The sequence below is a fragment of the Protomyctophum parallelum genome (assembly GCF_964188405.1).
Source record: "Protomyctophum parallelum genome assembly, chromosome: 16".
Taxonomy (NCBI): Eukaryota; Metazoa; Chordata; class Actinopteri; order Myctophiformes; family Myctophidae; genus Protomyctophum; species Protomyctophum parallelum.
Genome location: NC_139711.1, coordinates 19,560,629 through 19,573,648, shown reverse-complemented (window position 1 = coordinate 19,573,648; position 13,020 = coordinate 19,560,629). Strand labels below are relative to the sequence as shown.

General features: G+C 42.8%; 1 protein-coding gene across 3 annotated transcripts in view; it reads right to left on the bottom strand.

Annotated features, from left to right (window-relative positions):
- fgf13a (fibroblast growth factor 13a) overlaps positions 1 to 10,213 on the bottom strand; it is a 153,507-nt gene extending 143,294 nt beyond the window's left edge. Inside the window, exons 1-2 of one of the 3 annotated variants that reach the window (XM_083785631.1) lie at positions 9,945 to 10,213; positions 8,150 to 8,318 (exon numbers count right to left, since the gene is read on the bottom strand). In XM_083785631.1, coding sequence (XP_083641757.1) covers positions 8,150 to 8,198 — 49 coding nt within the window. In that variant the 5' untranslated portion in view covers positions 8,199 to 8,318; positions 9,945 to 10,213. Of the gene's footprint in view, positions 1 to 8,149; positions 8,319 to 8,639; positions 8,741 to 9,944 lie in introns of those variants that run through there. The other 2 variants (XM_083785630.1, XM_083785632.1) reach the window with 2 other exon arrangements.
- Positions 10,214 to 13,020: the final 2,807 nt, after the last annotated feature.

Genomic DNA, 13,020 nt, shown 5'->3' with positions numbered 1-13,020 from the left:
GTGTTTGTTCTGACCACATGTTATTCAAGGTGGCTTCTGGGGGGGGGGGGGGGCAGCTAGTAACTAGATAAAAAATAAATATTGTAATGATAATGGAGACAGCGTGTTGTTGCCCCTGAGATTAGAGCGGGTGTCAGCGGAGAGCAGGAGAGAGAGCCTAGCCTTCTGTGTGATTAATGAAGTGACTCCAAACTTGTCTCTGGGCATCTATTGATTCAGCTGTGTGGCTGCTGGCCTTGGCCCGAATTAATCTGCCAGCAAATATGCAAGACGTATGCCTTCTGCTGGACACACGGCTCTGCAATCCCAGAGAGACATGAATCCACTTGGCTGACAGTGACGCTCGCTCACTACCCAAGAGGCTGGCTATAGGGAAGACTAGACTAGCAATGTGCTAGTCTGAAATGAAGCCTGAGCTCAGCAGAGTGAAAAAACTGCTGTTAAATGTTACATTCAAATGGCTGACTGGCATTTATGAGGTGAGGTATTCGCATGAAAATTATACTCTGTATAGGCCTAGTGGTTGCAGAATAACAGGAACTAAATGTCATCTATTGTGGATTTAATTTGATGTACATTTTTGGGGGGAAACATGGAATTTGTCATGTTTTTTCTTTAACCCATTTAGACGTCAAAACTTAAAAAAAGTCTTCTAAATCCTGATAATTTTCTGAAATATCAGTGGTGCTCAATATTTCATGTCAAGGACCCCGGAAATTATATGTAATTGGCCGCTGCACCCCCATTTGAAAACATGTTCCAGGAAGGAACCCCTCAGAAGCAAAGATTTGAGTTAAAAACATTCGCTCTGAAAGAATAAAGATTTGCAACAGATATGGGCAAATATGTCAGGCCTATACGATTTAATGTAAATGCCCTTTCAATCCAGTTGAGTGAGGCACTGGGACAGCGCCTGGGAGAATGGTTACAGTAGCCTGTGTGTCACAGGAGCTTTGAGGCACCGTCTTGACTGGACAACACAGCTTCACAAGAGCACAGGGAAAGCCAACACAATCTGATTCACTCGTGTGGATATTGCAGCTCCCACATGGCCCACAAAACAACCCCCTGCTCCTCCTCCTCCTCTCTCTAATGTCGCGACCCACAATTGAGTCCCGAGACAAAATAAAGCAATATTATAGCTACTGGGCTGCAGGCTTCCTATTGTTGCGTTGTCACACGTCTAACCATTAGACGTGCGATAACAACAACACGGAACAATAGACTCTAACGACCCTCAGCCATTGAAATGTTAATGCTTAGATGCATGCAGAAGACGCTACATTTCGCTAAAGTAAACGTGACGTTGTTGTGATTAAACATAATGTGCCACGAAAAATAGCTGTCCAAAATAGCTGTCCATAGATGTCCAAACATGATCGTCTCATTCGGCCAACAAAATATATCTCCCTCCCTCCACAGAAGCGCAGTGATGCCTGATTTATTCTTCGTCGTACACGTGTTATGCTTGCATGCTGAAAATGGCTGATCGACAAGCTCACAACGCGTTGCGGACAGAACGCGTTGTGAGCTTGTCGATCAGCTATTTTTAGCACGTGGAAATATGCAGGCTGTGAGAACTGAGACCCTTCACAATAAAAGCATGCAGCTTTTACAAGATGGCCCATAATAAAGACAAGGAAAAGGATTAAGAATTAGGTGGCATTTCACATTGCATATGAGCTATTTTTTTCTCCAACATGTATTTTAAAAATATATATATAATAAGGAATTAATTTGGATAATGGTAATGGAGATATTGTAAAAGTTGTCACTTTATTAATCCCAACACTGTATGTATGTATGTATGTATGTATGTATGTATGTATGTATGTATGTATGTATGCGTGTGTGTGTGTGTGTGTGTATATATATATATATATATATATATATACATAATGTATGTATATGTATATAGATAGGCCTATACACCGTATATCTAGGTGTGCCCCGAGATTTTTAAGGCTATGAAAAGTGTGCCCTGGAGCAAAAAAGGTTGGGAAACACTGCTGTAGAGTGTAGACTATAGAGCACTGTAGTCTGATAACACTGCCGCTAGAGGGCGCTATATCTCCCTGGGTCACAGTGTTATTTTATGTATTGGATTTCCCATAGGGGAATCTGAGATTACGTCATTGCGTCAGAAATAAACAAATCAGCCGGGCAATTTCAGTCAGTCATATGATATGGATATGAAGCATCAACTGACGGTAAAAGAAAAGTGCTATTAAAAAAGATTATTAAAATATGATTGGGAGTCTATGAAAATTCGAAAGTCACTTGTCATTATGGTTCATTGTCCTTGTCATGTCTTTGTATATTCAATCTTTTTATTTATAATAGTGTTGTGCCTGAGCTGTTTTTCTTTTCTTTTCTTTTGTTTGTTATTATGTTCTTGTTGTGTAATGTCTGTTTGTCTTTAAAAAACCAATAAATATACTTAATTAATTAAAAAAAGTATCATAAATGACACAGTCACATACCTGACAAAATCACCAAGGTGGTTTATTTTTTGGAACACAGTTCTCACTGCGTGGAAAAGAGGGATTAACAGGCAATTATGGGCACTAGATTTGCCCGTAAACCTCAAGTTTAGCGGCCATATACAGTAATACCTTATGTCTTGTATGCCACAATCTAAGATTCCCCTATATGGGAAATCCAATACAAAACATTAAGCTGTGACGTTGCCATCCTTCTTATACCCCCATTGCTAAAAATAAGCAAACAGATACCAAATCTGGGGTGTTGAAGTCAGAGTCGATACTGTACGTGTGAAATTAATCTAACGCAAAATGATCACAGTGTGCATACTGTGTACAGTATAGGTGCGGTGATTGGGGTGTGGAGGAGTTGTCAGTGAGGTTCTGGGTAAGGGGTTGTGTCAGAAGGATCGAGAGAAAAAAAGAATAAGCTTTTGTGGTGGCAGCTTGGTTTAGGCTATAATGGAACGTTTCTCTGAAAATAATTTCTGGAACAGGTGGTCACCTGAACCAGCCGTGATCTCATTTCCCTGCTCATGTGCTTGCTCCGGCACCATTCGGGTTCTTGATGGAGTGCAGCTAGCAGCAGGTTCCCTGCTCATTGGTGCACATGCAGGACAACCTGAAGGTTTTTATTGTGGCCACCGCGGCACTGTGTTCAGGGGTCTGCACCGATAACTTTAGATCAGGATCTGTTGTGTTTTTTGGGGGGTGAACTAAGTGATGGTTACAGAGACACTACAAAGATGATAACCTGTCACTGTGAATCAAATGATTCCTACAAAATTACAAATTGCAGTAACGTTGCTGGAGACATCATTGTACATCAACATATATTAAATATATACGGATATAACTTGAAGACAATACATGCCTGTGAACTGACTCAACTGAGTGAAAAGCAAAAAAAAAACCAATGAAGCAATGTATGGATCTCCAAAATTAGAATAAATATCTATCTATATCTATAAATGCACCAAGTCTCTCCGTGTGTGTAAATCCACGTAATTCGAGAACCGTTCACCCCACCGACATTAAATTCGACACGCGTTCCACACCCACACATGGAGAGCATTGCCCGGTGTTGAGTCGGTCGGACCCACAGTTGTACAGAACCGCCTCTGCCCGGACTCTGGATCTGATCACCCCTATATCTCCATATATGGAGCTGGCCTGTTCTGACATCACAACACTACATATTTGGGCATGCCTGACAGAAATCTCTCATAAAAGGGAGGCAGACATACCGCAATAACTGGGTGGGCATGCATTTCCAACTTGCATCGTTCCAAGTAGGCCAGTGCCCACTGCCCAACAGGCACCGCTCTAGTAATTACAATAAGGGTAAATCTTTAAGTCAAAGCTGTTGACTAAATGGCCCGGACGGTTAGCTCAACCGTCTGGGCACCTAGGCTGCCAAGCCAGTCTGTCTGCGTGCCGCGGGTTCGACTCCCAATCCCGACGGCCTTTGCCACGTGTCTCTCCCTCCCCCCCACCCCCCCATCTCTCTCCCCATTTCCTGTCAGTCTACTTTCAACCTATCAATAAAAGCAGAAAAATAAATCAACCCCCTGTATTATCCCCAGCATTTCCAAATCCTCATCATTGCTTTCCAAAACAAACACATGCCCGTAAGAGTGGGGCTTACAAGTCACTACCTCAATATTTGTAGACTGGAACCCACCTATGCTTTCTATGGCATAGGCAGCTCCTCCTGACGGGAGAAACTACACGCAGCTGTGCGACATGAGACTAATTAATTAGAGCGACAGAGAGAGAGGAGTGTGTGTGTGTGTGTGTGTGTGTGTGTGTGTGTGTGTGTGTGTGTGTGTGTGTGTGTGTTTGTGTGTGTGTACGTGTGTGCGTCAATTTAACAAACGTGCAGACGATCAGAAATCAGCAGAGAGTGAGCGACGTTCGCGCTACTGTACGCCGAATTGAAGTGGACTCGGGTCCAGACTTTTGTTTTCTATCTGGAAATAAAAACGTCTGGGTTTCCGAGGCGACAAAATACATACAGTATAACATAGTTAAATGCCATTTAGACCATTTTGTCATTTGATGTAGCTTGTTCGATTAGTTAAAACAGACAACCAAAAAATGGAAAACAAAATATGCACAACAGCGCACGCATGCACACAAACCTAAGATTTCAGCACCATGGACAGCGTGTCATTTTTGGAGCCCACTTCAAGTAATGAGCAATATTGTCCGCCATGTCAGGAGGCCGGCATGTCTGACAATAAAATTCAATTTGATGGTCCCCAAGAGTCCCGTGCCGTGCCCAGGTCCATCTGGCCCCCTAAGCCCTTCCTGACGCTCCGTCCCTGCTAGAACTAAAGTGGCACACACACATTTCAATGACACCACATTTCAACGACGAGATACATGTCCATTAAAACAGTTTAAGTGCCAGGGACGTTATCCCGTCTAATTGGCAATTAAGTACCGGATGCCACGGACGACAAGACGTCTTCCCTTGGGAATTCAAAAAAGATATATATTTTTTTTCATCCATATTTTGAAAATTCCTCTAATCTGGTGTACAGGTGATGACATGCACATTACATGCATAATAGAATTACAAATTCTCTCTTTATAATGGGAGAATTGGCACTCAAAGCCTAAACTGGTGACCACCAGGTGGCGCTAAAAGAGTTAAGATAGCGTACGTGTAACCATCTGGAGCCAGTTTTTCAGTGACTGCAGGGTGAAAGCTTTTACAGCACAGTGCTCACTCAATAATATTTAATGAGTATGGTTCGTTACTTAATTACATTTGGTTTGGTTATTTCAGTTCATCTATTCCTAAAACTAAGCTATGATGACTAAAACTAAGACTAAATAATAAATATACTGACAATTGTCAACAAATAACTAGACTAAAATATTAGGAAGGGACTAGTGGACAAGAGATCCAGTATAAGTCGTTTTACAATTAGTTGTATGCTGAAAATAGACGATCCACAAAGTACAAGCCCACAACGCGTCACAGCATGTTTGTGCCTGAGCTTGTTCAGCAAGTGAAAAAAACAGTCGTTACGACGGCATCAAGGCACGACAAAATACATTTTGTTCGACTAAATCAACTGTAGATTTAGTTGCCTAAAATCCTATGATATTTAGTCGACTAAAACTAGACTAACACTAAGACATTCCAGGTGACTAAAATGTGACTAAAACTAAATGAAAACTATTCAAGAGACTATGACTATGACTAAAACCAAAATGTGCTGCCATAAACAACAGTGGTGCAAAGCTTTAAGTCTAATTCTTGTAGTCTCTATGACATTTCCTCTCTCCCTCTCCTGATATGGCCAATAAGGCAGATGGCCCCCACCCTGGAGCTTGGGTCTGCCTGACATTTCTTCCAGTTAAGGGGGAGTTTTTTGTGTCACAGAAAATGCTTGCTTGGGTGGGACATTGTCAGGTCTTATATATATATATATATATATATATATCTTGAGACAACTTGCTGTGATTTGGCGCTATAGCAGAATTGAAATGAAATTACTGAATTGTGTGTTAGGAAACAAGTATAAATGTAGATGTATTAAAGTATGGTAAGTATTTTGAGTTGTATGCTGCCGTTTTATTATGCATTTCCATGTTGAACTGTGAAAACCAAATAATCCTGTGACAATAAAGTCCTACTTGAAAGTGGGATAACTAGAAATACACCAGTGTGGATGTGCCTGCCCTACTAGTTGCCTGCATTTACATCCATGTATGTCCAGATTCATAGCATATCATTCATTGCAGTCGTGCAGAAAGTAGAAACCTCTTAACTCCATACACCAACTTTGCTTTTTTTTGTTAATTTACACCCTACTTGATCATACTACATCGTCACACAAAAGTTTCAAAAATAGCAGATCCACAAGCTCCACGTAGCACGTTTTGAGCTTGTCGATCTGCTTCTTTTGCCGCTTTGGATTTTAATCCTGAAAACTATACCGGTTTTGGACATACGAGGTTTCGACCTGACAGCAACGATATGTATGGAATGATGATTTTGAAGGGATTTAATGAACAAACATGTTTTGTGAGGTCACAGTGACCTTGACCTTTGACCTTTCAAAGTCATGAAATTCCCTCAGGTTGCTCCTGAGATATATATGACAGACGGGCGGGCAGAAAAAGCCCAGAAACATTCATTCTTCCCGTTATTGTGTCTGAGGCATACAAGAATGTATGACAAAAGGTTTGTACACTAGTGTAGCTATATATATATATATATATATATATATATATATATATATATATATATACAGTATGTATTTTCTGTAGGCTACTCATCTTCATGGCTTCATGTCTTCTGCAAATAACGCGGATTTCATTAAACTGCCCATATACCAATTGCTTATCAGATCCATGCAGCAGTGCCAACGTAAACCTGTTAGCTACAGTATAATATCGATCTGTTGTGGGTGAACATCAGATCAAGCCACACACAAAACAAGGCAGGAAACCTAATACCTTAAGACGGCATCCATGAAATTCTACGATATGCCGTTCAGGGGTATATGCATTTGCCATGCATAGGGGAAAGAGACATCATAACAATAAACATGCCAGTTTGAGATTACAGTAGCCTAATTTAATCCCCCCCACCATTCTAAAATGACCACTATTCATAGGCTCCCGTTGAATTGAACATAGTATAGCCTAAAACAATAGATCCTCAGACTCAAACGAGAATGAAAATGCTGACTCTTCAGAGAATAGTATATAGGAGCAAATCTGGCAATAATCTGGTGAGAATAAGCCTTTATATAAAATATAAGATGTCTCTCGTGCAGAGAAGAACTATAGGCCCACATGTTGGGATTTTATTTTTCTTTGGTTTATTTCCAAAATATAAAATTAGACCGCACAAACAAATAGTGCAGTAAAGTGCCTACAGTGTCGTGTTGTTTGTATAGCCTTATATGCGTCCATGTGTGTATAGATGGAGCATTTCGCATTGATTTGCAGGTTTCTCTGGCAACCCCGTCTCGCTCTGTCTCCATGGCGATGGGGGGCGCTTGCTTGCAGCATGCAACGCTAATTCTTACGCATTAGGTCATTAACTCGGGAGTCTGCTCTAGAACAAAAAGGTACGTGGACGCTGTGCACGTTGTGACCTGACCACTGAACAACAACAAAGTGATACCATGCAGGCAGGATTAGGATCATAAATATAATGTGCGGAAATTACACAATAATATAGGCGTACAGTAAACAGAAGAATGCCTAGTGGCAATGTTTCACTATAATTCTTCATCGTCGTGTTAAAGCGACAGCACGTTTTTAGGCTATAGCCTACTCAGAAAATCAATTCATAACACACAGCTTGCGAAAGCAGCTATACCTACCGATTTACAATTTGCATTATGCTTCTTTTCTTTTCTTTTTTCCCTTAATTGAATCGCATGTTTCCACAGTCAGTCATAATGGTATAGGCTGACCAATGGCTGAATAGCCTATTTGATCAGACGGACTATAGGTTGTATAGTAGGCCTGGTATCATCAATAACCTTGGACTGCAACAAGCAAGTGTTAGTGGGGAAAAAAACATTGGCATGTGTTGTGGTGAGAAAGAATGGCTCGTGAGCTACTGGTGCATGGGTGCTGCTCATGCAGAAGATGAATGGACGCACGGTGCTTTAAGGCTCCTCTCTTACCCTTGGAAGCATCCTTATCTTCTTTAGGCTTCGCCACTTTGCCGCTCATAGATCCCAGTTTGGATGTGTAATTCCCGAGTTAGGCAAGAATCGAAATCCTTGTAATAATCGCTCGCTGTCCTCCTCAGTGGAATTGTTTTCAGGGGTGCCAGGTGCCGAGATAAGGGTTCTGTGGGAAAAAAGATAATTGCAATTAGTCCTCGAATGATAGTGTGTAGGCTACTTTATTTTCCATCAAGCAAAGCAACAGTATAGCCTACCGCCACGGGACTTCCCCCGGATTCCATTTTTCCCTACACCAGTCTACCAATTAAAGCATCCAGCAAGCAATTGATATTATCTCTCTCTACACACACACGACAATTAACCTAGATATTGAGTCCACAAAAGACCCAACAGCCTGGAAAAACATCCTACTGTATAGCCTATACAAACGACTCTCCATCCTACATGGTTTTTCTCATTTCTAAACGAGCATAATAAAGCCTACCTTATCTCCTCCACGTTTCCCGCTACATCAATGCACATTGATGAAACAAAGCGCTCCCACCATGAATCCTATACTCTGTCCTGTGGCGAAATCACGACCTGCTCTGGCGTGACAAAGGAACGGGGGATAAGCAAAGAAAGACAAAAGGATGCTAAAAAAAACGAGCTCAGCTTGACTCACACGAACGTGTAAAAAAAAAACACGTCCGTCAAAAAAAAGAAGCACAACAGGCTGAAATAAATGAAAGATTGTGTCCAAAAACAAAGTGCCCTCTTCCTCGTTTCACGCGGTAGACGCGCACGCGGGAGAATTCTTGCTATATATGCCCTCCGTTTGGCCAGAATGCTGCTTATATTATAGCCTTATTATTATTATCAGCCTCACGCGTGGCTCTCCTCTCCTCGGAATCAACAGGATCTACAAACAAAGTGAGTATATAGAAGACGCTCTGCAAAGTATAGTACACCTCCAGGACTAGACTGGGTTCTATGGTCATGGAGTTCTGATGAACGTATACGGTCTGGCAAAGGAAAACATTAGCATCGGGACTGCTCTGTGATGAATGAAATGTTGTCATGTGTGAAGGCAACGTGTGACGCGCAGCCTCTACATGCTCCGGAGGGGAGGACGCGTCTTGCCTACGCAGCTGTTGCCCTGGTTCAATTATCCATTCCCCAGTCCCAGTCTAACCTGGCCCTGCTGTTTGTATAGTGCAGTGGTTGTGGTTCCCAAACTTTTTCGTGTCAATCAAGGACCCCCAAATCAACATGTATTAGGCCACGCCACGGACCCCCCCCCCCCCCCCCCCATTTGAAAACATATGCCAGAGACCCCGAAAAGGGAGGATTTTTACGGCTCTCTATCTACAGTGATTCCGAAACATTTTCATTTCATGGACCCTCAGTTTCACACGCATTATATGCTACGCCGCGGGCCCCGATTTAATGGCATTTCTACCTCCAGTACCCCGATTTATATTGTAAAACCGCTGTTAATTTAACTTTGAGAGTGAGTGTACAGTACACTCTCAGAGTTACAGATCCATAAGGGTCCATTTGGTTCCTAACTATCTCAAATTGAGCTATAGGTATACCCCCTGAAACTCCCTCAAGTACCCCTAGGGGTCCCCGGACCCCACTTTGGGAACCATTGTACCGTCCGTATACCTTCTGCATGCATGTAAGTTGACCTACTACTCGTGCACAATGTGGTCGATATAATGGGTCACGATCGTATCATTCATTCTAATCACAAATATATACAACGTCTTATTATATATAATTTAGCTGGCTATCATAAACTCACCTTGGTGAAGCAAAACACTTTAATACATGTTTGTGCCTAATTAGTATAAAGGCCTATAATGACAACTTGACTTATACATCAAAACATAGCCCATATACTCCACACACGCACGTGTCCCTCTTGTGTCTTCCTCCTGTCCCGCGTGATAGTTCGTCGTTGTGGCACCTTTTAAAAACTAACAAACAAATAAAATACAATATAAAAACCCCAAAAAGTTTGGTCCTCTCTGATTCCTCTGTCGTCGCCCGCGTGTTGTTCAGTCGCCTGTCCTCGAGTATAGGCTACTTGAATGACAGATATACGCACTGGAGTCCAAACAGCTGTGAGCGTGTGTGCGTGTGCGCGCGCGCGCGTGCGTGCGTGCGTGCGTGCGTGTGTGTGTGTGTGTGTGTGTGTGTGTGTGTGTGTGTGTGTGTGTGTGTGTGTGTGTGACCACCACGGTCAGCAGCACGGAGTCCCAAATGACGAGGCAGGGAGCCCATGTGCGTGCGGCCGTGCGCGCGCTGTGCGTAATTCTACCGGAGCAAGACTTGTCCCGCTCACTGCGCTCTGCAGCCTCCAGGGAATGCAACGTCTGAGACCAATCAATTTGGCACACAGCAGGGACAGCAGAATACCCCTTGTTAGCCTACACCACTGCTGGTGCCCCATTACTTCTTAAATTCAGGTATAGCCTAAAAAAAAAAAAAAAAAACTGTGTCCAACAACACCTGCCACAGGTGCACCGTGCAGGTCTGCAGTTCGAAGTCTTGCAAAGGGGTATGTCATCTTGATGTGACGTTGAAGTTATTGCAGTCCTATATAGTTTAAGTTTTCTTCTCTTTTGAATTTTGATTGATTGGTTGTCAATACAAATACTGTTACTTTGTGGACGATCCATGATAAAGCCTTCCACTTGTTTACAACAGGGTCCACCATTTTCACTTCATCAGAACATTTAGAGACAAATATACACTTCTATAAAAATGTACATTATACATGGGGAGAAGGTGTGTGTGTGTGTGGGGGGGGGGGGGGGGGGGGACTCAGACAGGGGCCAGTTCTGAATTGCAGCCATCCGTATTAGGTGCTCTTTGAGAGCGGTTTTGAAGATGTCAAGGCATTCCCGTGTCTTAATGGCTGTTCTTAGGGCGTTCCACATTTTAGTGGCATAGGAGCGAAATTAATTAAATCCCTTGTTTGAGCCGAATCTGGGTTGCACGTGGTTTGTTGAACTCCCTCTGGTGTTGTGAGCAGCGTGGACTTCACATGACATTAAGGAAGTATTTAGACAGGTACATGGGTATCTTGGTGGTGTAGCGAATCTTGTAGACCAGACCCATTTCAAGATGTTATACTTGGTATAACCCATGTCCCAGCCATTCCAGTCTATCAAAATGGAGAGGGGTGAGGTGGGTTCGGGGAGTGAGGACAAGTAGTCGCCTGACCAGTTTGTTTTGGGAAGTCTGGAGCCTTGTTTTATCGGTTTCAAACTACAGGGGTGTCGTCGTATTGATTCATTTTGCAGCCTTTAACTTCAGCTCATATATATACATATAGCTTAAACGGATCCTTATACCTTATGTTGGGGAGTGAGCTATTGCTGAATATGACAGTGAGGAAGTCAAGTGAATCCCTCATTTGATTGTAAAAAAGCCCAAAAATAAATAAATAAATAAACACACAAAACAAAACCAGTTGGTGGTTGACAGCGTGTATCCAGGTATCCAGATGAGATTTTGTTATCTGGTACAGTACATGTGCCCATATAAGACCTTATAGTATTTGGCTTTTGTTATTTTTCTTTCATTCTGAAGAGCAGACATAGGTTAAGTCTATCCCAGACCTAATGCGTTATGTCACATTTCTTGGCCCTGTGCGTGTTAAGTGGCTGGCAGGGACAGCGGGGGGGGAAATCTGCAGTGATGGTTACCAGATCTACAGATACTATTTTTAGCAGAAACTGGAAACTTTCAAACCGGGTCTTCCTGCAGGGAAGTCTGTGGAAGATCACAGTACAGCCAGGAAGATTAGGGTCAAACTCTGGTGTAGACAAATCGAATGCACATAAAGATCTTTTTTTTTTTATCCCACTATTTTGTAACCCATTTTTCACCCCTGTGTCAATTATCTAATGTGATCCTGGGCTCTACACACCCTCCACCAACCTAGTCCCCATATGGGGGACATGGGGAGAGCAACGGACTTGAACTCATGCTTCCTTCATGCCTGAGTTTCCAAGTTGCTCCTTTACACCTGACAGGGGGGAGTTTCCCTGGTTGGACGTAGTGCGGGGAAAGGAACACGTTATTCCAACCAGTTCCTTTCTCCTCCATCAGGCCCCCTGGCTGGCCAGGAGGAGGCAGTTTAGAGACCAGGATTACTGCATGTTTTTTGTGAGGGTACCTACCCTAGGGGACACAGGGAGGACATGCAACCTCCACACAGAAGGGCCCTTTCGCCAACCCCGCCTCGGGTATGGGCACTGATGACGCGGAGGAGGAAACACGCCGCCAGCACCCACAGTGCCCGAGCAGGAATCTCGAACCCAGGACCTTCTAGCTGTGAGGCGACAGCACTACCAACTGTGCCACCGTGCCCCAAAGATCCCTGTTTAAGGATCATAAGCTAAAATAGCAGCCGTCTGTTTCAGTGGCACACAAACATTTCTCTACTGCTTTATTTAGACCCGTTGTTGACCTGTCTGTCTAGCATCAAATGCTGGATGAGTGAGAACTTTCTCAAGCTAAGTTCTCATAATCGGTTCTAGTGAGCAGAAAGAATCAATAATAAGCGGACTTGGCAACCTGACTGTAGAAAGTAACAGTACAGTAAAGAACTTGGCGGTCATTATTGATTCTGAATTTTAATTCACACATTAATCATGTTACCAAGATTGCCTTTTTTCACCTTAGAAATATTGCACGAATCAGAGGCTATTTGTCATTGGACGATGCAAAAACGCTGATCCACGCCTTTGTTTTTTCTCAGCTTGAGTTTTACTTTTAACTGAAACTAAGATGAGAGAACATATTACTCCAGTTTTAGCTTCACTGCATTGGCTTCCGGTTGTTTTTAGGGTTGATTTTTTTTTTAC